Consider the following 25,867-nt stretch of genomic DNA (forward strand, 5'->3'; position numbering starts at 1 on the left):
GGGCATTCTTCATCAGCCTTCCAGAGGGGTCTATGACCTAGCGGTTATAGGGCTGCCACAAATGGTTATAGAAGCTGTTCACTGCACAACCCTAGAGGGCATCATTTATATTGTGAAATGTGTGCTCCAGAATTGTGCATTACCAACATGCATAACAGGACACAGTGGCCCTGACTTAGCATCTTCTGAGTAGAGGTAGGAGGATCCCTTGTTCCAGGTACCGAAGAGATGCTTCCTCTCTGAGTCAGAGGTTGGGCTAAATGCTTTCGGAGGCTTTCAATCTGAAAAAAAATGGCTTTATTCAAGAACATCCCTTACCTTAATCCCTAATGCTTATTATAAGTAGTGTAGAGGGCCAGTGGTTTTATGAGTGATTTTAATTCTCTCCCCATTATTTTATATATAATATCTCTCCCCAGATTTTAATTATCTCCTTCCCTCTTTAGAGGTCATGATGCTGAATTTAGACTGAGCATTCTCATGTTTATACATGATGTCTGTGTGTGTGTGTGTGTGTGTGTGTATCTCACACACATACGTATATACACATGATATATTAATATATAATTATACGTTTTAATAAGTAACCATGTAAGTTTGTATAAAATTATGTTACATATAAACTGTATGCTAATAATATGTTATATATTCATCTCCCAAATAGTGCCTAGACCTTTCTTGCATATTTAAAAATTTTATATTGATGGTATCCATTATTTATATTCTCTCACAACTTTGTTTATTTGTTCAGTATTGGTTTTAAGATGTGCCCATGCTGATACATATAGGTTTGGTTCATTAATTTTTTTCCTGCTGTGTAGTATTTCAATGTATAAAAAGACTACATTGTGTTTAGCCAGCTCCTCTTGATGGAGATTTAGACTTTCTTCTGTTTCCCACTGTTATTAAGCACACAATAAATGTCTTTTTCCATGCTTCCCTGTCTGTGTGAATGGAGGTTTCTAGGCGGTATACCTAGTAGTGGAATTGCTAGTAGTAGGGTGCATGCATCATGGGTTTTATCAGATAATGTCAAATTGCTTTCTGAAAGGATCATTCTGGTTTACTTTCTAAATAATAGTGTATGAAAATTCTGCTGTTCCATATTCTAGAAAGCACTTGGTCTGGTTGGTTTTTTTTTTTTTTTTAAGTTTTGAATCTTAGTATTTTAAATTTGCATTCCTCTAATTACTTTCATGTTTTTTCCTCTATTTGGGTTTCTCATCTGTGACCTTCTTGCTCCTATCCTTTTCTCCTTGGATTGTCTTTTCTCATGGGTAGGAATTCTTTTTTTTTTTTTTTTTATGGGTAGGAATTCTTGATACATTCTAGATATTAGTATCTTGATACATTCTGAATATAAGTATGCTGCAAATAGCTTTTCCTACTGTGTGGCTTTTCTTATTTGTTTATGGCATACAGGAGTTTCAACTTTATTGACATCAAATTTGCCAGTCTCTTCTTTTTGGTTTGCATAATTGGTATCTTATTTAAAATGTATTTCCCTACCCCAAAGTTGTAAAAATCTTCTGTATTTTCTTCCAAGAGTTTTAAATGTTTTATGTTTTCATATTGAGGGATATAACCTATTTTGAATTTTATTTTTGCATATGATGTGATGTAGGAGTTCAGGGTTTTGTTTTTTTAAAAAAAATAAATTATCAGTTCCTTCAGTAGTATTTCTTTTCCCTATTGATTTGTAATGCTGTCTTGCATATATAGTTCTCCTAAAAGTACAGGTCTGTTTTGGGCTTTCTGTTCTGTTCTATTACATTTTCTCTTTGGCTAATTACATGTTAATACCTCACCTGTACTTTAATCGTAAGCCTGGAGATAGTAAGACAAGTCCCTCAGTTTGTTCTTTTCCAAAATTGCCTTCCAAATTAATTTTAGATTCAGCTTTCAGGTTAAACAATAATAAAGAAAAAAACACCTCCATGGGGATTTTGGTTGGAAGTATATTGAATTTATAAGTTAATTTGAAGAAAATTGACATCTTTTTGATTGAGCCTCTCTATCCATGAACATGGTATAGCTCTCCATTTATTTAGGTTTTTCAAAATGCCCAATACAGTAGTATTACTTAAATGTTTGCAGACTAGCAGCATGAGAATCACTGGGTTAGAAATGCAGATTCTCTAGTCCTCCCCAGACTTACTGAGTCATTGTCCCAAATATAGCATAATAAGATGTGTGCTAGAGAGGAGGCTACTGTGGTGGGTAGGTCTATGTGGCCTTTCCCAGCCCTCCAGGGCCATGATTGCCCAGAGGAATGTCACAGAGACTTATTTTTGACCTGCACATTTGAGGATCTGTAAAACAGGGTCTCTGTGCTTCCTCAGAGAACCCATCCCGAAACCCCACACTAGAGAAGATCTCTGTGTAACTTACCATTGTTTTGCACCATTTATTTCCTTTGTAATATATATAGAAAACCTTAATTAAATCATTTTTTGTGCAATGGATTTGTTTATTGTCTGTATTCCCCAAAAGGTAGTCCTAAAGCAACACCTTATTTGGCTTTACTTACTACTGCTGATCTATGGAAGACCCCCCCCCCACCGCCAGTGAATATTTACAGAATGGATAGATGAATGGGAGCAAGGCAGGCAGTATTTTCTGCATGAGGAGTCAGAGTGGGCTCTGGCAAGAACTCATCCTGTCACTAAGCTGTTCACCCAACAACATTGATTACTTTCAAGATCTCTTTGTAATATCCATATCACCTACTTACATGGGCACCAAGTGGTGGGAGGAGACAGCTAATCTACATACTCATGTGTACCTGGACCTTTTGGCTTTCTACTTGGCCATTCCAGATGAAAGTCTATCTGGACTTTTTTATGGGAGAATAAACCAGTGGTTCTAGTTTTCTTCTAGACTGCATCTGTACTATGTGTGCAGTGTTGAATTTTATATCCTAAAAGTACTTAAAAACTGGTGTGACACTCCGCTTTTCTTAAGATGCTTTTGTCAGCTCTAATTCATCTTTTCTCAGAGATGAGCTTAGAACAGAGAATCTGTGAGATATTCATAACATCCTATGGAAAGCTGTTAGGGCCATATAAATTTGAGAAGGGCCAAAAGCTGTGCTCTTCAGCAAGAACATCTGTTATCTTTGATTAACTCAAATTCCTCAACATATTTTCCTGTGGAATCATTTGGAATCTTTCCATTCCTTCCCGTACTGCGCCCCCACTCCCGGAGCGCTAGCAGTCCACAAAACACAGTTTGACACATAATTTGCTGGGAAAGAATTCTTCCTTAAATTCAGCTGACAGTTGACTTCTGGGGCTTTGGATAGAGCATGACTAATTCCTTGCCAGTGTGACAGCTCTTCAAGTATTGGATCAAGTTTCCTCAGAAGCATTTCTTCTTTGGTTCTTTTTGCTGTTTCCCTGTGTGGCGGGCACACAGATGCCTCCCCTTGGTTCAGGTCCCACATGTGCTCCTATTGCCTTTGCTCACTGCATCTAACTCCAGGGACATCATTCAGGACCACACCACTTGATAAAAATAGACCCTCAGCTGCCTGCCTGTTCACTCATCCACAAATGTCTGAGCTCCTGGTGCTTGCACATAGGAAGGACCATTGCATATTTGGGGGAGGCAGAAGCATGGGATACAGTTCTAGTCCTCTAGAAGCAGAGGGGAGACAAGCCCCTAAACTATCATAAAATCAGTAACAAGATATTAGTTACTTCCCTGCCCATGACTGCCCATGGCTTCACCTTGACCTTGGACACCTGGCCCAACCTGATCCTCCCCACCCCATCTTAAAGGTTCATTTCCTTTTTCAGTATATAAATTGTTGGTTTAGGCAGTGAGAACAGTTCTGGCCCTGGGTCAGTCTTGGGTTCTTGCTCAGGCAGGAGGTCTAGGGGGCAGGGGCCATTTGTCTTTCTGAGGGCCGATTTCAAAATTAGGCCATCCTGGTTTTCTTAATAACTTATTATACATCTGGCATCTGAGCATTTATCTAAATATGTTTGTAGTTCTAAATGTTAAGCCCATGTCCTCTGGTGGGATCAAGTACTGTCAAGCATGTAACTAGCGTCATGATATCAGGTGGGCTTTGGTCTTTCTTCACTTAAGGCCTTGAATCCCATTGGTCTGCAGGTTTTCAGCAAGTCCATGTTTGCTGTGTATGCAGTTGAAATCACTTTTGCACTGTGTCCATTCAGCTAGCATTTGTTGAACACATACTGTGTGCTGGGCCTAAATTAAGCTCTAAGGGTTTTCAGTTCTATATCTTTATTCAGGAGGATGAGGTCTTATCTTCCTGGTTTATCTTCACTGGATAGTTTTTAAAATTAAATTATTTCTAAATCATTTTGGCCACTTGATTTTCTTTGGACACAAATTCTAGGAGGCAGAAGAGCTGGAGCGAAACCCTGATTCTTTCTGTGGACCTAGCGCCTGCCAGAACCCTGCCTCCCTCTCAGACTCTTTCCCCTTACCATTGCCCTCCTCTGCACTGGCCTTCTTTCTGTCCTTTGTATGTATTTGTCCCACGCTCAGTCACAGGCTTTTGTTGTTCCCTTTGTTTAGAAGACTCCTCACCTGATCCTTGGGTGTCTGGCTCCTTCTCATCCTTACATCTTAATGCAGATGTCATTTGGGATGCCTTCTCTGACCATCCCACCTACATCAACACTCAGCTCCTCTCAACCGCATTTCTCTGTTATTTTGTCTACACAGTACTTACTGAAATTCTCTTGTCTTTGTTTATTTATGTATTTTCTCCCTCCCTCCATTAGAATATAAGCCCCATGCCAGCAAGGACTGGCCTTGTTTGTTCCCTATTGTCCTGCCAGCACATTCTAGATACTTAATAAATATTAGTTGAGATGGATGAGTGGAGGAGGGAATAAATGAACGAATGGATGTTTTTTAACTCCTCAGAGGCAGGTGATCATGATAAAGCCCATCTGCAAGGCTGAGATGATGATTAAATGCGTCCTCACCTATATTGAGCCCAAGCCCAAGCCTAAGCCCTTTGGAAAGGGTTGAATGAAGAAAGAGAATATTTGTGATTGATGTTCCTGTTCATGAGATGGGGATTAGCCCTGTTCCTTGCCTTGCCAGCTTCTCTGGAGCTCTGTGAGGATTAAAGGAGAACTTTCATGGGTTGTAAATGGGGTGCCTGAGTTAGCTCCTGGTACTGAGGCTCCATGCCCAGTTTTGCCCCTACCTCTGCAGGTGTGGATTCATGGCTGATCCTTGTGCAGAGTTGGCTTGTATGTCTGAAGGAGCCTTTGCGTCTCTTACTGAAGGGTCAGAAGTGCCCCCGGACCCTTTCCCTAAGTCAGAAGCCAGCATCAGGTGGCACTGTCTACTTCTGCTGGTTTGGAGTACCCCAATCCCAATGTGTACCCTTCGTGTACACAGTGTAGACTTCAGCCAGCAAGTTCTAGAACCCAGTTTAAGTCCTCACTTCTTCCACGAGCACAGCATTCAACCCAAGGCAGCTACCCTCCTGAGTCTCCATCTGCTTCCCTGAAAATGAGATGGTAATAGGACCTAACTCTCAGGTGGCCAGGAGCATTAGATGAGATGAGGCCTATGTGCTTTCCACGTGGTGAGTACTCAGTATGTGGTAGCTAATTTTTACAAGGAAGCTATCATTCAAGCCTATGTGGATTCTTTTCAGGATTCTTAGAGAAGTTTCTTCAGCCTTGTCTGTTTGCCCCTCAGAGTGGGCCTGAACAGCTCCTAGTGCATTTACTTTACTTGATTGTTCTTTTGACACTTGTGGAGAACCTACTGGGTGCTGGACACCTTATCAGTAACTAGATGATCGCGGAGATGCTATCTGTCCTTGAAGAAGCACATAGCTTAGTGGAGGAACCTGGAAAGTAAACATATAATAATGAAGTAAAATAATTTTTTTTGAAATATAAAGCAACAAATATTTGTAGGATGGTTGCATTGAGCTAAGATGAGGAAGCTTGGATGCCTGGGCTTTGGGGAGGTTTCCTAGAGCTGATGAGGCTTAGTGGGGTTTTACAGGGAGAATAGAAGTTTATGTGTTTGCCAGTGGAGTAAGTGAGGAGCATGCCTGGTGGAGAAAATAGCACAGGCAAGAACCCAATGACCTGAAGCAGTATGTTGAAGCTTATAGACTTTACCTGTAGTGTCCATGCCTGTGGAGACTGGGGAATGGTGGGGGGCTTTGCTGAGGAAGTAGGCAGGGCCAGAACATGTAGTCAGTCCCAAGTCTTTACTGAGTACCTATTGTATGTCGGGTATCATTGTGGGTTCTGGAATACATCAGGAACAAAGCCAAAGACTTGCCTGGTGGAGTGGACATCACAGACAACAAGGTAGGCGGAAAGTATTAGGTTCAGTCAGGATTGGTCTGCTGGAGAACAAGCAAGCGGGGGGCACGAGTGTCACAGGATCAGGGAAGGCCTCTTTGAGCAGGCACCTGAGAGAAGGGAGGCAGGCAGCCTGGTGGATATTGGGGATGAGCCCTCGAGTCAAAGGAGTAGCAGGAGCCGTAACCCTGCAGTGGGAGTGTGTTGGAGGTGTTCGGGGAAGAGCAGGCAGCCAGGGAGTCTGGAGCCAAGTATGAAGGACTTCTGTGCCTTTCTAAAGGGTTTGAAATCATCCTGTGGGATGCCTCCAAAGGCCATATCTGTGTGATAACAGGGTGGGATCTGGGAGTAAGACAGATCACACACGCTGCCAGGTGGAGGCAGGAGGCAGGGGTCATGGGAGCACTTTCTTGGTCTAGGCACATGAAACTGAAGTTTCTGCATGGAGAGAGGGCAGGAGAGTGGGGGGGAATGGTGCCCTTACCTATCAGGAAAGATGGGTAGAAACAAGTCTTATGGGGATGAAGGTAATTCTGCTTGGCCATGCCATGCCCTGGGAGAGTAAGAGAACTTGCCCTTCTGATCCGCTAATGACTCCCACCTACCCACTGGCACTAAGATGCATACTACCTGCACACATCCTTGGTGGGCTTTTCCTGATGGGGGCAGATGGGAGGCTCTAAATTTGCCTGGACTCTCCCAGCTTTTACACAGCAGTGGAAGCCAACTTAGCAGTAACCCTCAGTGTGTGGGCAGTGCATTTGCTTTGTCCCCAGAATCCCACTTCTGGAACTTTATTCCACTGGGGTGACCATGCTAGTTATGAACAGCATGCCAACAGCAACAGCGTTTGTGATCATTTAAAAAAAAAAAAGGACGCATGTAAAATGTTCTTAACGATGATACTGATTAGATAAATTATGGTATTTTTGCAAGAACTGCTAAAAAGGAATGAGCAGAAAATGTATTGATATGGGAAAGACCTCTAAGGTAAAATTAATTAGAAAAAGCACAGTGTAGAATGTTGTATATGATACTATAATTATAAAAATATATGTATATACCTTCTTCCCATAGATTTTTTTTTGGAAGGATACACAGGAGGCTGTTAACCATGGTTTTCACCCAGGAGTGGGATGGAGGGCAAGCAAGGATGTTGAAAGAGATTTATTTTTTGCTTTATACTTTTTTTGTACTATTTGAATGAAAAAAATTAAAAACAAAAGCATGATTATTTCATAATTCAAAAAAAGAAGCTTGAGGAGTTACTGAATACACTGTAATTTATAACAATGATCTCTCCTGAGTGACAAATCCCAGTTACAACTCTGGTTTCACCTTACTAGTCATTATTTATCTATTACAAGTCATTTTGTTAACATTGTCTCATTTAACTTTATATCTGCCCAGGCAGATTGGCAGAAGAAAAAAAATATCCATTTTTCCATTAAACATAATCTTGGAGAAACTGAAGGATTGTCCACCTCGTATACCAGAGCTCAAAACTGTCAGCTCCCACTGCCCCCAGGCAGCCCTGGTTTTTCCAGAGGGCCCTGCTCTGGGGTGTGCATCAGAGGGGGCAGCTGCCTCTCCTTACAGGTGCTTCCCCCAATGAACTGAGGAATTCCCTTAATTCCTGCTGCTCAATCCTCACCGCCAGGGAGACGCCAGGGGCCCTGAGTTAAGGAGAGCAGGGAGGAAGTCCCCTTGAGATGTACAAGGTTTTGCCACACCAACCTCAGTGCAAAGGAGCAGGCCTGGGCAGCTCTTCCCAGCTCTCAGGAGAGAGAGAATCCCGAACTGGCATTTTGTGTCCTCTTTATTGTAATTATTTAACATTTCACTGATTGTAAAAGTAGTGAGTGTGGTAAGTGATTCAAACACAACAGCTACATAAATGTGATACTTTTGTTGTATCACATATTAAATATGTGTTTTCACAGGTTCAGGCTGCTATAGCAAAAATACCACAGACTGGCAACAATTTATGTCTCACAGTTCTGGAGGCTAGAAGTTGACAGTCAAGGTGCTGATAGATTTGGTGTGTCGTGAAAACGTATTTCCTGGTTCATAGATGGCTGTCTTCTCACTGTGTCCTCACCTAGTAGAGGGGGTGAGGGAACTCTCTGGAATTCTTTTATAAGGGTACTAGTCACATTATTAGGACTCTACCCTCATGACCTAATCACCTAACAAAGACCCCATATGCTAATACCATCACTTTGGGGATTAGGATTTAATGTATGAATTTGGAGTCTGCTGTAGTATGTTCCTCCTGGCCCCTCCCCCCAAGAAACAACTATTAACAATTCAGAATCTCTTCCTGCCAATATTTCCCTGTATATTTAGTAACATTTTTACTTTTCTTTTTTGCCATGTCTATTGAAGGAAATCAGTTCCCAGGTTCAGGAATTTAGATCTATTAATAAAGGTCAACTCTCTTACAGAAGTGGGTTCTCCAGTAAACACTGGGATTTCCTTATTGCAAAAGTAGTTTGTGTTTAAAAAAAAAAAAAGTAGTTTGTGTTTTGTTTTGTTTCTTTTTTGTTTTTTTGGTTTTTTTGCAGAAAATATAGAAAGTCTGTTTAAGTAAAAGAAGGGAAAAGAGGACACGCAAGAGGGTTTCCATTTCCACACTGCTGAAACTCAGAGGGATTACTTGCCATAGGCCACTGTTGTGACTCCCTTATTTCCATCAGATCCACCCTGGTAACCACCCCTGAAGCAAGACTCAGGTGTCCCATTCAAGGAACAGCAGGCAGCTCTCCCCCACTGCTAGAGATGGAGGCCCAAGTGCCCGTGGGGGGTGGGGGGAGTCCCTCTCTCCCCAGCTGTGAGCTATTTGCCCTCAGTTGTCAGCACTGGGGTGCCAGCTTGCACAGAGCCCCTGCCTCGAGAAGGACCAGTTTGTAGCTCTGCTGCTGATGCAGTCTAAACACAGCACTGTGAGCAGAGCAGAGGGTAGAGGCCTGGCTCATATACAGAATTACAGAAATGCTCTTTAAAAGAACAGTGATACAGTATAGGGATGCAGAGATCTGGGCTTTGGGACCAAACAGCAAGAATCAGAATCCTTTTGCTTGCATTTATTAGCCTTGTGTTCATTACTTAAATCTCTTTGCAATTCACTTTCGTTGCTTGCAGAATGGGAGCACAGTAGTATTTGGGCTTAGTAAGTGCTGAAGAGCTTGATCTGCTCCTATGATCTTTTGTTGATTGGTGGAGTAAAGGTATTTGTATATAAAATCAGCCATGAGTGTATTTGTTTTCACAAAAAATGTCTTACACTAAATAATGGGAAGTTGCAGTTTATAGAGCCAGAAGGGCTTTGTCTGAGGTTCCTTTTATGTCTTGTTGGGTACAGCAAGGGAAGGAAAGCACTGGCTGTGTGCGCCGCCCCGAGCATGCCCTTTCGCCATGCTATTTCGATTTAATCCACCCATCCCCGGGATAAATGGTGCGGCATCACTGTGGGGGTCCTCCTCCTACGGAGGGGATTCTGAGGCAATGAGAGGTTAGGGTCTGGTCCAAACTGCCTCTCTCGGCAAGCCAGAGGCAGACCCGGGCTGAGAGCAGACCTCTCCAGTCCTCCCTGCGTCACTTCACCCCTCCGCGCTCCTCCTGCCCACGTCTGATACGCCAGCAGCTGCCTGTTCTATCATGTGGCGGAATCTGACCGACATGTCCCTTCTCTCTGCAGGCTGGTGGACCGACGCTCTTGAAGGACTAGTTTTTTAGCAGATGGGGAGATATAATTGATGGAAGAAGGGAGAAATTAACAGGGGAATGAATGAAGAGAAAGCTCTGGAGCCCCGCCGAAACAAAATAAAACCATCTTTGGGGCTCTGTCTTCGCTGGATTTCAAGAGGTTCCTTTAGGAAAAGGCTTGAACCTTGATTTTAAAAGATTATTGTGGTTTCCAGCTGAGCCAGGTGTTGTGTGTGACCCCGGCAGACTCTGATGTGCTACGATGACAGATGTAAATTGATGCTGGCCTCCAGCATATGGCCCTGCGGCTGGTGGCATGGGCGTTAATGAATGACTGTCATTCAGACTCAGGCACAGAACGCATAAGTTAGGGGCTGCTATCAAATCTTAGTGCATTATGTCTAGTCTAGACGCACACCCTCGTGTCTGCCCTACACTGCTCCTGGAAGACATCCAGGATGGGGAAGAAGCACCAGAACTGGGGGACATGTCCCTCCCACTTACTGGTGGGGCCCCAGGCACATGATCTGAAACCTCTATTCCCTTATTGGTGAAATGGGTGTACCTGTCCCAGGCTTCAGGGTGCAGTCCATGTGAAGTGACGGGCGTGGGTAGTAAGTAACTGGCCAGTGGTAGTGCCTCTCACTCCTGCATCCAGCCTGCCCGCCACCCCCCCACCAAGGATAAGGTAACATTCAAAGGGTGGAGATCTCCTGGAGGGAGACACCAGAGGTGGGAGCAGATCCCCACTCCCTACTCTGTATCTCCTTAGTCACCAAGGACTTTTCCTAATGGCATGTGTGCCTTTCCTGCTTGCTGTCCCTCCATGGCAGACAGTGACTCCTTGCCAACCTTGACACAGAACATCTCAGAGGGGCCAGGGCTGGCAAAGACAGTCAGACTCCATCAGAGCTTTTGGTGGCTGATGATGCAGAGGTGGGGTACTGTGGGAACCCATGGGATGGGGCTGGAAAGGCCTGGGCAGCAGGTTAGGGGTAGGCAGAGTCCTGGTGAGGAGGAGAAAGGCTCAGGAATCGGAGGGTCCTGGGACCCCAGCCATGGGTGGCAAGGTCCTCTCTACTGCGGGGGACCCGTGTGACCCGTGTGAGGATGTACTCTGTTAAGAACCAGTGGGTTTCCAAAAGCTGTGGCAGCCCCTCTGCTGCTCAGTTTGTCCCTTCTGCCCTTTGCCTCCTGACCAGCAGTACCTCTGTTTCACATCTCCCCATGAAGTACAAGTGTTGGGAGCCTTCCCTGAGTTTCGATGCTTTAACAGTCCCTTCTACACTCACTCTCCTCTTTTCACCACCTTCTACTTCCCTGGATTTCACCTGCCAGCGGTTGCAGCACAGGAGGCTGGGGTGCAAGTCCAGGCTCTGCTACCCACCAGTCTGTGATCCAAGGCGAGGTCAGTAATGACAGGGAACCTCCGTTTCCTCTGAACAATGGGAACAAAACAAGCTCACAAACACAAGAGTGCCAGAGTGTTCTTCCAGCGCATGTTCTGTGTCATGCTAGCAAGTATCGCTTTGGAAAGGCAGAATGGTGGCAGGGGACACTCCCTTCCTAACTTCTTAATAACTGACATCTCGTTTACATGCCATACAATGCTCCCCTGTAGGTGTGCAAGTCAGTGATTTTGAGTAACTGCCAATTGTGAGATCATCACAATACTGGTTGAGAACATTTCCAGGACCATCTTGAGGGCTTTGGTACCCATTTGCAATTCATCTCTCCTCCCACCTATGCCTTCAGGCCACCACTCCTCCACCTCTCTCTGGGATTGCCTAGTAAGGACTTTGCATATAAATGGGCCATTCAGTGTGGGTCCTCTTATCACTGACTTCCTTCACTTAGCATAATGTTTTCAAGATTCGTCCATGTTCTGACAGGGATCGCTATTTCATCTCTCTTTGTGGTTAAATAACATTCCATTTTATGGATATACCACATTTTGTTTGTCTATCAGTTGTTAGATATTTAGGTGGCTTTCAGTTTTTGGCTATTATGAGTAACCTAGGGGTGGAATCTCTGAGTTTTATGTAGAGTCTTTTTTTTTTTTTTTAAAGATTTTATTTATTTATTTGAGAGACTGAGATCAGAAGTAGGCAGAGAGGCAGGCAGAGAGCGGGGGTGGGGAAGCAGGCTCCAGAGAGCACGATGTGGGGCTGGATCCCAGGACCCTGACTGAGTTCATGACCTGAGCTGAAGGCAGAGGCTTAACCCACTGAGCCACCCAGGTGTCCCTTATGTTGAGCTTCTTAGGAAATTGCCAAACCATTTTTCAGTGTGGCTAAGCCATTTTGCATTCCTACCAGAAATAAATATATGATGTTCAATTTCTCCACATCCTTGAGGACACTTGTTATTGTTTTCTTGATTACTGCCATCCTAGCAGGTGTACCCTAATGGGTGTGAAATACTATCTCATTGTGGTTTTAATTTGCACTCTAATAGAGAACACTTCTGAGTAAACTTGGGAAACATTGGGTGAATGAGAGCTATGAAGGTGTCTTTATTGCAGGAATTCTCAGAGCCTTTAATAGTCTTATGATCATTGAGACTCTCAAAGGAGGGCTACAATGTACATCATTTTCTCCAGTGAGGGCCTGGTGTGACCTGAGAACTTGGAGTGATTGAGGGATTAGTGTTCTTTGGAAAGCATTAGCCTAGGACAGGGGTCTGGAGACTACTGACCAAAACTCGTTTGCCTTGTTTTTGTAAAAAAAAAAAAAAAAAAGTTTTATTGGAAGACAGCCATACTCATTCATTTATAAATTGTGTGTGGCTGCTTTCACACTGCAAGGATCGAGTTGCGTAGTTAGGACAGTGACCTTGTAGCTTGCAGAGCCTAAAATATTTACTATCTGGCCCTTTAGAGAAAAAATTTGTTGCCCCTGACTTAGGAGTGCCTGGTGCAAAGTAGATGCTTGCTTAACCTTTAAATAAAAGGAGGGACTGACCCTAAGGGCCAAGAAAGCACTTAGTGAAGTTTTGTATTATTTGAGCAGGTGCTTAAAGGACCTGTGGAGTTTTTATAGCTTGGGAGAATTGAGAATGACATTCCTGGCAGAGGGAACAGCTGGAATGAATGCTATAAAGTAGAGAAGTCAGGGTGTGTTTGAGGGCTGGTGAGGACTTCTGCTTTGCCTACAGGGATTTCTCAGGCCAACTTGGGTCCCTAGTTGTATTCCCTGAATGACACAGTTCTGGCCTATCTTCCCCACGACCAGACTGTGGGTCTAAGCTCTGCCTCTAAAGTTGAATAGATGTGGCTTCAGGTTCTGCCTCAGCCTTCTTGGGCATGAAAATTTGCATAAGCCATAGTTTTCTCATATGTGAAATGGGAATAACGGTTGCATTCCCCTTGGGAGTAAACATGAGGGAAAGCCAAGCTGTTATGTCCTTGTTATTATTGTCTTTATACCCCTGGGTAGTGAGCTCTCTGAGGGCAGAATGCCCTGCTTTCCTCTTCCTTGTGGCTTTAGTCCTCAGGGTACTCGGGGTAGCATAGAGTTTGCACCTGCTCAAAGGTTGCATGCTGAGGAGGCCTCATTTTCTTGACAAGGGGGTTCCTTGCCCTGAGCCTCCAGGAGGTTTTAGGACTCCTGCTGGGGGCCAGAGGAGTGAGCCCCATATGCAGGGAGAGCTGGGGGCTGCTCTTCTTTCTTCCCAGAGAAGTGACAGCAGAACCCTGGAGGCAGAGAAGTTCTGGAGGGGGCAGGGAAGGCACATTTGTTTTGGTGATGGGCCCTTTTTTGTTTGTTGCTTGGGGAGACCAGAAGGGAAGACCAGCAAGGCTATTTATAGCCAGGCCCCTCAGCGCCAGTTTTTAGGGCGGTCTCTGCGTCCCTGGCAGCACTTCCTCCGTGGCAGGTTAAAGAAAGGTGATGTGTTTGCCGGCTCCGGCTCCGTGCTGGACATTAAGATGAGGCCTCCCCGACTGACCAGCCGTGCTGGGAGCTGTTCCCACACAGCCTCTCCCAGGCTCTTTGGGGGTGGGGGAGGAGGGCCTGGCTGCCTGCTCCCTCTCTGCTCTCCTGGTTCAGACCATTCCTGGCTCTGGAAGCTAGGGAAGCCCCAGGTGTGAGGCTGTTTCCTTCTCGCTGGACACAGTCTCTCTGAGTATGAGACACTGAGAAGGGAGTGATGCCTGAGGACTGGATTTGGGATTCCAGCAATTTCCCTAGGACCCTGAAGGTTGCAGGAGGGCCCTTGAGTGAGATGCCTTCTCTCCCTAGGTCCCTTTCTGATGAGACAGCAGTTGGGGGATGCCGGATAGGCTCCAGAAGAACCTAATTTCAAGTCCTAATCTGGGCAAGGTGCTTTACCTCATTTGGCCTCAGTTTCCCCATGTATAAAATGGGTCTAATAATCCTCAGCCCTTCCTCACAGGAAGCACTGAATGTAGCAACCTCTAGGGCTTTTAGTGGCATCTGCCATGGTCCCCTCCACTGCCAGCTCCTTCCAGTCTTCTCCTGACAGTCTCTTAATAAGGATGGTTTGTTTTCAAACTGGCCTCATGGTTTCCCCAACTCTTTCCCTCCTGTTCCTGTAGCAAATGGCAACATCTCTACGAGTGTATTCTTTCTTCTACCCCCCTCTCTTCTCCCTTACACCCTATCCCATCCTGTGTTTGACCCCATTCCCCCCTTACCCATTAACTACCCCACTTGCACCAACCTGGTGCATAAGCAGGCATAAAACTGGCATAAACAAAGCAGCTTTTGTACTCTGTAGGATCCTTTTACCTACCACAGCCTCTGACCCACAAGAGCCCAACTTCCCCAAAGAGCCACCTCACCAGGGTCCCATCATGTATCTGCTCCCCGCCCACGGCAGCCTGAAGTCTGCACTACAGGGATCCTCTCGCCTTGCCTCTACCACACCTTCTGGTTGCAAATCCCGCAACACCCTCCCTCTCACCAGACTGCCCACCAGCACGTGGCAGATGGGCTGCTTCCCCTTCTGGAATGCCCTCTGCCTCCAGGGATACCCCCTTCTCCTGTTGCTCCCCTGCCTTTCTGCTCACACCTGCCTGCCTGCTGCAAGGGCTCCTCCCTTCCTCTTTCTGCGCTGTGAATGCTGGGGTTCTGGGAGCTCTGTGGCAGGTCCTCTCCCTCCTCCTCCAGCTCTCCCCAGGCAGCCTCATGCTCTCCCAGCACACCCTGAGTTCAGGTCTCAATCTCATCCCTGCAGCTCTTTTCTGAGCTTTACAGCCAGAGCCCCAGTTGCCTCTGGGCACTGCGGCTTCCTGGGTGTTCACAATCCTCAGAATCATCTTGTCTCAAAGATCGATTCTTTACCACCTCCTCCTCCCACCTGCTCAACCTCCACTCCTGCTCAACTAATGACCCCACATCTAACCAAGTATGAAGCTGGGTGTCAGCTGAGACCTCCCTCTTCCCTGCTACCTGCCACCCCCTGACAGTCACTTTGTACCTGTGCTGTTTTCAAGTCCACTTATTCCTTCCAGGACCATTCCCCTACCTTGGTCCAGACCCTCCCCCTTTAGTGTCTAAACTAAGGGAGCCCTGCCCCATTCTACCGTTACTGTCCATTCTTCCCACTGCAGCCAAAGAGTTTTAAGATTCTACTAGGCTTCTGTTGCCCTCAGGACGAAACCCTAGCTCCTTAGCAAGGCTCATAGTCTAGCCCTTGTTCACACTCCAGCCTTGTTCTCACCCCTACTTCTCACCCTAGCTTCTGGTACACTGACCCAACATGCTATGCCCTTTCCTGACCTCACCGAACCTTCCTTCCAGACTTTTGCACCTGGTGGCCTTTCTGCCCCAATGCTCTCTCTACCACTTATTTGCTAATTCTCTTCCTACCCTCCAGGACCCCCTGACTCAGTCACATCTCCACATCCTATTTTTGGCCAGATCCCCAGTGAGGGTCCCTGCTTTTCTCCATCCTGACCCTCTCCATCCCCAGTTTTGTTTTCTTGTCTGCTTTCCCCTTTAGAACATGAGCTCTTTACAGAACCCCAGCTGTAACACGGGCACACTAAGGACACCTTGATAAGTGCTACTAGAATAAATTAATAAATGTATGAAGGACATATGCACTACCTTTATGTCATATGCAAAGACATGTAATAGAGCTTTGGGGCATGCATTTACCAACAGCTTTAATTTATGAAGAAGAGGGGAAGGCTGTCATTTTACAGGGTAAGTGTACCGGGAGAATCTAGGAGCTAGCATTGAGCCTGAAGGTGTGGCCTTTGGAGCCAGGAGCCCTAGATTCAAATCCCAGGGCTTTTGCTTGCTCGTGGTATGACTTTGAAATGATGGTGATTATACTTAACCTCAAGGATTGTGGGGAGGGTTAGATGATGGTTGAAAACCTATCAAAGGGAAGTATTGTCATTCCCATGTTATGGATAAAGAAGCTGAGACTCAGAGAAGTGATGTCCCTTATCCAAAGGCACACAGCTGGTAAGGAGCAGAGCTCAATTTGAACCCAGTCCATCTCTATATATGCAGAGGGGTGGAGAAGCAGAGGCCTCATACCTCCAAGCTCTGAGATTTTAGTCTCTGGATAGCAATCTCCAGAAATATTCTATACTTAGGGCCTGAAAAAGATGCCTCAGGAAGGATCTGCTTCTCTTCCTGGCTCATAGTAGTTGTTCAGTATAACTCGAGTAAAGGTCTCCAAAGAGTTCTGTCTAGTCTTCAACATTTCCCGCTCCCTGGACAGTGTCGGGAGGTCTGTTCCTTGGTCCTTTTTTTGCCAGAGTGTTGGCAGCAAACTCTTCCTTATTCAGATCTTTCTCCTGTCCCAGCTCTTCATGGGGGAGGGTCATTAAGAAAGCTTTTTCCCAGGAAGAGCTGTGCCTTCTCCAAGTCTCCGGAGTTGAGTGCCCCAGCCCCTGGCTCTCAAAGGCTGCCCTTGTGGGTTTCAAAACAACCCACAGGCCTGCAGGCTGAGAACCTGGCCCCCGATCCCCCTATCTTTAGAAACCCAAGGTCCATTGCTAGCTAGAGTCAGCTCTGGTAAAACCTAAAGAAAATCGTTTGGGGATGTTTTCAAATAGTGTCTGGTGGAACAAAAGAGCAATTCATCCCGCGTAGCTTTTAGTAATCTGCTTCCCATTCTGGGAATTAGATTGTTCAATTAAGTGAGAGGGCGCCAAGGCAGGCTGCATGACTCAAAAGTTTGCAGCATCCAAAATGTGGAAGAGAGGGGACCTGAGCCAGCTCCCTCCTGGCTGATCTGCCTTCTCTGCCTCTCCTCTACCCCTGTGCCATTTCCAGTTTTCAAATTCCAGTTCCGAAAACAACCATATCAATAAGAAGGCATGTGTGCTTGTGCCCCACTGCTAGCTAGGGACCTCATGTAAGTGTTTCTTTAATGAAAAATTCAGAGCCTGGGGTGGACCGGGAAAAGCACACCATCTGCCCTGGCCCACCTTCTCTCCTGTGTGGGCTTCACTCTTCTCATTCACCAGCTCCTGGGCATTTGGGTTGGGGGCAGTGGGCAAGGTGGTAGATACATGTCGCCTAGGAGACTCTTAATCTAGAAACAAGGTACTTGATGAGCACCATGAGGTTTCCCTGCAGAATTTTGGGAGTGAGTGGGTACATCATAGTATTTTGGCGGGGAGAAAGTCGAGCCCTTCAGTAGCTTCTCAAAGGATGCAGGATACCGTCCTCAGGTCCTCTTCAAAAATACTCTTCAGGTGGGATTTGTAGGTCATTCCTTCATTGCCAGGGATCTCTACTTCTGTAGTGTAGAAGCCTTATCATGCATAAGCAGTCCTTGGGGAAGTGTGGCAAAATGCAGCTGCCAGGGAGCCGTACAGAAAAGATTCAGACTCCGTGGGTCTGGGATGAGGTGCAGGAATTTTTGTATTTTTAGCAAGTGTTCCACAAAGGCTGTGCTCTTTGGCTACTCTGTCATGATAATAGATATTCCTGAAGGTTTTATTTAATGGCCTGTAGGTCTTAAAAGAATTAAAGCCAGAAACTACTAAGACATAAGAAATGAAATAAAGCACAAAAAACTGTTGCTGGGGCGCCTGGGTGGCTCAGTCCATTAAGCCTCAGACTTGGTTTCTGCTCAAGTCATGACCTCAGGGTCGTGAGAGTGAGCTGAGCACAGAGCCTGCTTGAGATTCTCTCTTTCTCTCCTTCTGCCCCTCCTGCTACTGCTCTCTCTCTAAAATAAAGAAATAAACCTTGAAAAAACAAAGAACAACCTATTGTAGCTATGTGGCTGTCTCCTTCCTTAAATAACTTGGATTTTTTTTTTTTTTTTTTTTTTTTGGTCTAACATACTAGTAGAGGGCAAAACCTATACACGCTTACCTTTTTATCTGTAGTATTAGTTGTGCCTGGTACATAGTAGGTGCTCAATAAATGTGTATTTAAGTGGATTTTCCCACTTCTGGCTATAGGTCTGAAAGCTGGTTTCCTTTCAGGTGGGTCCACAGCTACACACAGCCCAATTTTGTTTGGGGGACTGCCGGATTTCTCCAGCAGGGACTGGGGCTGGAGGGAGCCTGTAGACCAGGGCTAATTGGTGTCATTGGATAATTAATGCAGAATCAGGCCCTGAGCAGATTCCCAGGGAGACAGACACTGAGGGAGGCTTTCATGCTTGGTGGGATGGGAGCTGCTTGCTCAAAGGACGTTCCCAGAGCACTGAGGCAACCGGGGTGGTTTGGCAGCCAGAATGGGGTTCGTGGAGTGAGTTTGGAGGGGGTTTGTTTTGGTGCCATGGTTCTGCACAATATGGAGCGTGGCAAGTTTGACTTTAAAGAAACACAAACCCCAGGCGTGGGCTCTGGGAGCCAGGCCTGTGTCAACCCTGAAGAATTGATGGTTCTGAAGGAAGACTGGGGCGGGAGGCACTGGCTCAGTGTAGCCAGGGGTCCTCCCTCTCCTGTGGATAGCCCATCTCTCAGCATGTTATTCAGGGCTCCCAGGGATACTTCTCTGTTTACCTTTTCTGTGTTTCCCTTCTGATCCCCATGCTCCAGCGTTCCCCAGGTATCCCATGCTCTGTGTTCTGGCTAATCCCTCGATCTAAAACAACCTTAACTCCATCTCTCTCCTGACTAAATCCCATCATCCTTCAAAGTTTAGCTCAAATATCACTTCTTCCAGAATGCTTTCCCTGACCCCCTGTATCGGTCAGGATTTGTTGGGTTTTGCCACGATAACAAACCCCTCCAAAGATCTCAGTAGCTTAAAGCAACAATGTTGCATTCTTGATCACACCACATCTTGGACAAGGGGTAGCAGAAGGGCCTCATGAAGTCACTCGGGAACTTAAGCCTCTAGAAACTTCATCTTGATACATACCCTGTCATGACAGCAACAGTAGGGAAAACGGAAAGAGGGGAACTGCACCGCCTGGCCCTGGAAGTGACACAGGTGCCACTGGCCAAAGCAAGTTCAGTGTCCACTGTTTAGTTCAGCAGGCCAGGGATGTATAATGCTTCTGCTGAGGGAGGGACCTGGAATGTGTATGGACAGTGCTAGTCTCCTGGCAACCTTGAGATAGGCTAGATGCTTCCTGGTCTCTCCAGAGGCCCTACAACTTCTTCTCCTTGCCCTGCTTACCATAAACCATCTACTAACTGGCCTGTCTTTTCCCCCATGAGTGAATCCATGAAGACAGAAGGCTGGGTCTTGTTCTTCTCTGGGGTTCCCATACCCAGCCCTGGGTTTGGCTCAGAGGAAGTGCTCAGCAAATGGTGGAGGGCAGGTGAATGAGTGGGTGGCCCATCCCTGCCCCTCTATAGCACTAGCTTTGCTAGGGGTTGGTCAGGGTGGGTTTCCAGCCTCCGTGACTCTCCCTACTCCCCTCTGCAGGCGCCGGGTCTTGGCCATCTCAGATGGGATCGAGCACATTGGGAACCTCCGCTGGGAGCTGGCCTTGTGTCTCCTGGCAGCCTGGACCATCTGTTACTTCTGCATCTGGAAGGGGACCAAGTCCACAGGGAAGGTAAGAGGTGCATCTTGAAGCAACCAGCCATGGGCAGGGGAGGATATGAGCTGTCCTTGTGCAAGATCACACGTGAACCGGAGAGTGCCAGGGAGTTCACATTGCAAAAGGCAGATCTTCTGTGGGGTGGTAGGAGGAACACTGGACTGAGAGTCCACTCAGGAGCCCAGAGCTAGAATCCCAGTGTACCACTCACTTGCTGCACACCTGAGGGCTATTCAGTTCCCTTCTGAGCCTCAAGTTGCTCATCTGTGAAATAACAAAGCCCGTTCTGTCTTATGGAGAGCCATGCAAGGAAGGGGGAGGTAAAGTGCTTTGAACCCTGGAAGTGCTAAACTACTACCATGGAGTTTTGTAATGAAGACATGTGCTCCAGGCACATGCGAGGGCAAGAAATGCTGACTGCCTACACTGATAGGCCCCGAGACCTCACCCACCTGGAGTCTGTGGAGGGAAGAGCAGATGCTTCCATCTTGTTACCTTACTGTGCCATCTGTACCATGTAGCCTCCAGGACCTCTGTCTCCTTAGGAAAGAGAAATAGGAGGAGACAGACAACTCTCAATAGGCCTGGTCAGAAGGTTACCATGGGCCCCTGGCCAGAACCTAAGGCTTGGCCTCAGCTACCTGTCAGGGGGGCTCGAAACATAGAGGAGCAGGGGGACATCTTTAGCAGAGCCATCTGTGCTGCAAGGATCAATACAGAGGTTGTAGGTAGCTCATAGACAAGTTCAGCTCACTCGTGTGTTTTATTTAAGAAAAGAAAGTAAAGAATTAGTTGCAAGCATTTAAAAATCCGGAGAGTTCATGGTGAAAAAGGAAATAAGAGTCTGGTATCCTCTGGAAAGTTGAAAGGTTTGGTGACCTAGGGCCTGCATGCCTACACAGCAGCATTTGGCTGAGCTGAGCAGCAGCCACATCCTTCTAGGGATGCTCTGTTTGGCCACAGTCCCCACCACTCCCTATTGCCCTGACCCTTTGGTTGAATGTCAGTGCCATTAGTGTCCTCTTTGTGCTGTTCCATTTTTTCTTGTGGGAAAGAGGACATGAAGCTTTACTTACTTCTGGGTCACTTTGACTATGTCACTCCTTCCCTGCCTGTTTCCAGCAGGCATTTGCTCATCACCTTTATTCTAATCTGTTAGCTTGGTCAGGAGCTGGAAGTCAAACCTCCAAGGAAATGGGAACTTAACAACTCTGGGTCCTTTTACAAAAGATGGTTCCCTCAGCTCCCACAGTGGTAAGTGTTTGGCAGGTGGACAGACCTGTTGGAGGGAAGTTAGGAGAGCAGAAAACAGGTGCCAACAAGCCCCCATGCTGTGAGCTCTAAGGGAGCTGAGGATGTACTAGAAAGGAATCATAATGTGCCTGGGGGGTGGGGTGTCAGAGAAATGAGAACGGACACCCATGTCATGTTGGCCAAGATGATTTTGCTGATCTTTGCTTTCTCTAGTTTATATCAGGAGAAAGCAATAGATAGCATGCAAGACCATGGGGAAGGGGAGGGAAAACTGAATGGGAAGGAATCAGAGAGGGAGACAAACCATAAGAGACTCTGGGCTCCAGGAAACAAACTGAAGGTTACAGAAGGGAGGTGGGTGTGGGGATAGGGTAATCGGGTGATGGATCTTGAGGAGGGTATGTGTTGTGATGAGCACTGGGTGTTATATTCAACTAATGAGTCATTGAACGCTACATCAAAAACTAATGATGTACTATATGCTGACTAACGGTACATAATTTCAAAAAAGCAATAGGATTTTTCTATTTTTCCAAATTTAAAAATCAGTGTGTTATTGATGTACTTCTTTAGACTATATATACTTTTTTCCTGTTCCCTTCTTTGCTGCCTCTTGTGGCTAAAGAGGAGGAGAAAGACTTGGAGGGGTGAAGAACCATAGTCTGGAATCAGGATTCACATCTCAGGTCTGTCACTCACTAGCATAGCATGTGACCATAGCATGTCACTTAACTTCTTTGAGCCTCAGTTTCCTCTTATGCAAAATGGGGATTGATATGAGGCTTTTCTCATGGAGTGGTTGTCAGGATGAAATGCAAGGATGTGTATTCAATGCTTAGCAGAGTGTATAATTAAAGGCAAGTGCTGAATAATGGGGTGATCTTAAAAAATCTTGTTATAAAGATAAAATTTATTCATTTGAGAAGTAGTTTCTGGGTATCTATACCTAGCATTGTTCAGTGGATATCTAAAGATGAACAAAACACAGCCTTTTCCTTCCCAGTTAACATATGTGAGAGGGCTTTGTGAATGGTAAAGGGAAGGGAGGAGGTGTCATGGTTGATACCATGATTGCTTCTATCAAGATTACAACTTTCCTGGGAGTCAATGCCAAGGCCAGTGGACTTGGCTAGGTGGCAGTTGTGTGTGGTGGGATTTGAGGGCCACTGGACAAGGTGTTAGTGCATGCCTGTGCTTGGGTTGTCCATGTGCACATTTGGCCTTGAATTCTTGGGCCCAGGACATGGGCCTTAGCAAAGTTTGGTTCCACCCAGCCCTCAGGAAGAAGCTGAGTCCCACAGTAGGCCACTTGCCATTGGTTGAGCCATCAAGCCTGTGTGTCGAGAATTCTAATGCAGGGACTGGGGTTTAAGAAAGGACCAGCAGGCTGCATTCTTGGAGATTTCAAAAGAAGCATATGGGAAGGCATGGGAGAGAACATTCATCCACAGCTTTCTGCTCCCTGCACACTTTGCCAGGAATTTTTCATCCACGTTAGCACACAGAATCCCACAACCTCGGGAGGTATTACCTCTGTGTTATAGATGGAGACCCAGAGGCTAAGAGGTTCAGGAACCTGGGCTCAATTACTTGAAGACTTTGCACTGCAACACTGACCCAGAGCTGCTCCATCTTACCTGTCCTTAGACTTGATCAAATTTTAGACTATTGTGATATCTTGAGTGATGTCCTTTTATACATTCTGCCTGAGCCTACTTGCTCTTGCCTCTAGTAGATATGGTAATGATGGCAACAGTTGTAGTGCTCGTGATAGTAACAGATAATCATCACTGAGTGCTTCACAGGCCCACTCCATTCAGATCATGAAACAAGCCCAGGAGACAGGGGCAATCATTATCTCTGTTCCAGATGAGGAAACTGAAGCTTGTGGAAGGAAGTAAGTAGCTTGCTTAAGGACTCTCGTGTAGGAAGCAGACCCCACGTCTTGGTGACCATATAGCCTGTGCCTTAGATGAGTGTACCGTTCTGCCTGTCACGTGTGATGTAGGGACAATGACATGTCCCTACATCCTATGGGCTGGTTATAATGGGGCAGTTAATGAGCTAGCTTAGCACACAGTGGGTGCTCAATGATTGTTGGTTGCCAGTGGATCTAGATGGTGCTTTTAAGGGAAATACTGAAGTCAGATGAGCCAGTGAAGCATTTTTCCTGAAGGCTTCATTTCAAGGGTTCTTCCCCCTATACTATGCTCAAGACCAGGGTTAGCATCCAGGATGGGATGTGGTTTTCCAGAGCTGCTTGATTTCTTAGAAAGTATCTGGTCCATCCCCTCCCTTATTTTATCACTCAGGAAACTGAGGCTCAGAGAGCAGAAGCGACTTACCCAAGGTCATGCAGTAAATGACCACTGTCAGGTCAGGAACTAGATCCTGGTGGCCCAGCTTGTCAGCTGTTTATAAATGATGAGATTCTGACAGTTTTAGGGGACCAGGAGTCCCCGATCGGCACATGGTGTCTTCTTAAGAGAGGGGGTGATGCTTTTCTTACTGTTTATTGTGCACCTCATCTTGGACACAAGCCCAGAGTCCAAAGGTTTTTTAGGTTCTGTACAAAAACAGCTAAGAATAAACACAGGTCATCTGAGTCTCCCTGAGTGGGCAGCTGCCACCCCTGTCTCTTGCCTGTGGGGCCCTGGCCAGAGCCGCTTTCATGAGGCTGTCCAAGGAAGGAGAACCCTGTTTTTCTGCTCTTCTCCAGGACATGGCTGAGTTCCAGCCCGCTTCCCATACTCAGACCTCAGCAGAAATTCTAAAATTTCATTAACTTGAGAAAAGTTTCCTGGTCCCCTCTTACATCTAAGGGAAAAACAATAACCCCAGCTTTAGCTTAAGATTCAGCGAACTTGGCCCCTGCTTCTGGAAGCAGACATTGCAGTCTTGGCCTGTTAGCAGGTGACTAAGAGGAGATTTGGGATCAGTTCACAAATGAGTAGATCACAGATGAGTCTGTGACAGGGTCCCAGGTGAAGGCCCAGCCCCACTCCCGCAGCTCAACAGGCAGCACGTGGGCTCCCGAGTCTGCACTGGCATTAGCATCCCCCACCCCTGCCCCGCCACTGATAGTCTCTGCAGATGTCCTTTGGGGCTGTCCTCTTCCACACCCCATTCAAGTGCTTTACAGTCCTCTGATGTCACAGAACCCAGCATTTGGGATCTCCCCAGGGTCAGAGTGAGCAACCTTTCAGAAAAAGCTGCTCTAGGTTGGAGAGACACTGTGTTCCAGCTTCAGAATGTAGCAAGGTGCCACATACTGTTCTTAATAAGCATTTGTGGAATGAATGAATTCTCCCTGCACCTGGGCGCTCCCCACAAGGTACTGGGATGGCGTAGAGAGGACGGTGGGCCATCTTGTCCCTATAGAGTGTGCAGCCTAGCAGGGCAGGCACAGTCAGATAAGCAATTGCAATTCAGTGTATTAGTGCTAGCATTCACAATAGGACAGTTGGAGAATCAGATGCTACAAATGTTAGGGTTCTGATGGCTGAGAATTGGCTCTGGAATATTAGAGTGTAGCTTGTCCAAGCTGGGAGACATGTTGGTTTTTAATTTCAAACCCTATTTTGTAAATAAGGCAGTAAAGGCCCACAGAGGTTGCATGGTTGCCCAAGACCACCCTGTTTGGAAGGAGTGGTGCTGGGATTCAAGCCCAAGTCTGTCTGCCTTCCCTAAGCCTGAGCCTCCTCTGTTCTCATGCCCCCAGCTGGAGTCCATATGCAGGTTCAGTGTGAACACGTTGATTGTAGTTCTCCACACACGGTAGGTACTCAGAAAGCTATTTATTTCCCCACCCCAGTCCAACAGCTATGGTTTTAGTTCTGCACAGTAATCTTTTTCTCTCTTTAGACACTAGTGGAAATGCTAGAAATCTAGATTAGAAAAATAAGTAAAAACCTTTCTCAATTATTTATTAAATTTTGCAAAGATGTAGGATCCTAAGATACTTGCTTTCTTTTCTTTCTTTTTTTTTTTTTTAAATTTTATTTATTTATTTGACAGAGAGATCACAAGTAGGCAGAGAGGCAGGCGAAAAGAGGGGGGAAGCAGGCTCCCCACCAAGCAGAGAGCCCGATGCGGGGCTCGATCCCAGGACCCTGAGATCATGACCTGAGCTGAAGGCAGAGGCTTTAACCCACTGAGCCACCCAGGCACCCCAGATACTTGCTTTCTTTAGAAGGAAACTTCCAGGCTGTTTGTACCTTGTCAACCTCTGGATGATGAACAGTTTTACTGTGGATAATTGAAATCAAGTGACCACAACATGGAGACATCTTTGTGATTTTTCTGTGTCCTTGGTTTTTGTAGTTTGTTTTTAAAAGACTTTATTTTTTTTCCTCTCTTTTTAAAATTTTTTTTATTTTTTTAAAAGATTTTATTTATTTATTTGTCAGAGAGATAGAGAGAGTACAGGCAGGCAGAGTGGCAGGCAGAGGGAGATGCAGGCTCCCTGCAGAGCAAGGAGCCCGATGTGGGACTCAATTCCAGGATGCTGGGATCATGACCTGAGCCGAAGGCAGCCACTTAACCAACTGAGCCACCCAGGCATCCCAAGACTTTATTTTTTAGAGCAGTTTTAGCTTTACAGCAAAACAGAACAAGAAGTACAGAGACTTCCCATATATCCC

At 46.1% G+C, this 25,867-nt stretch overlaps 1 protein-coding gene across 1 annotated transcript in view; it reads left to right on the forward strand.

The window, feature by feature from the left end:
- Positions 1 to 25,867, forward strand: part of SLC6A11 (solute carrier family 6 member 11) — a 126,536-nt gene that overhangs the window by 7,714 nt on the left and 92,955 nt on the right. The window contains exon 5 of the mRNA XM_032841502.1: positions 19,853 to 19,985. Coding sequence (XP_032697393.1) covers positions 19,853 to 19,985 — 133 coding nt within the window. The remainder of the gene's footprint in view (positions 1 to 19,852; positions 19,986 to 25,867) is intronic.

This window comes from Lontra canadensis, unplaced genomic scaffold (genome assembly GCF_010015895.1).
Source record: "Lontra canadensis isolate GAN:19392208 unplaced genomic scaffold, GSC_riverotter_1.0 scaffold124, whole genome shotgun sequence".
Lineage (NCBI taxonomy): Eukaryota > Metazoa > Chordata > Mammalia > Carnivora > Mustelidae > Lontra > Lontra canadensis.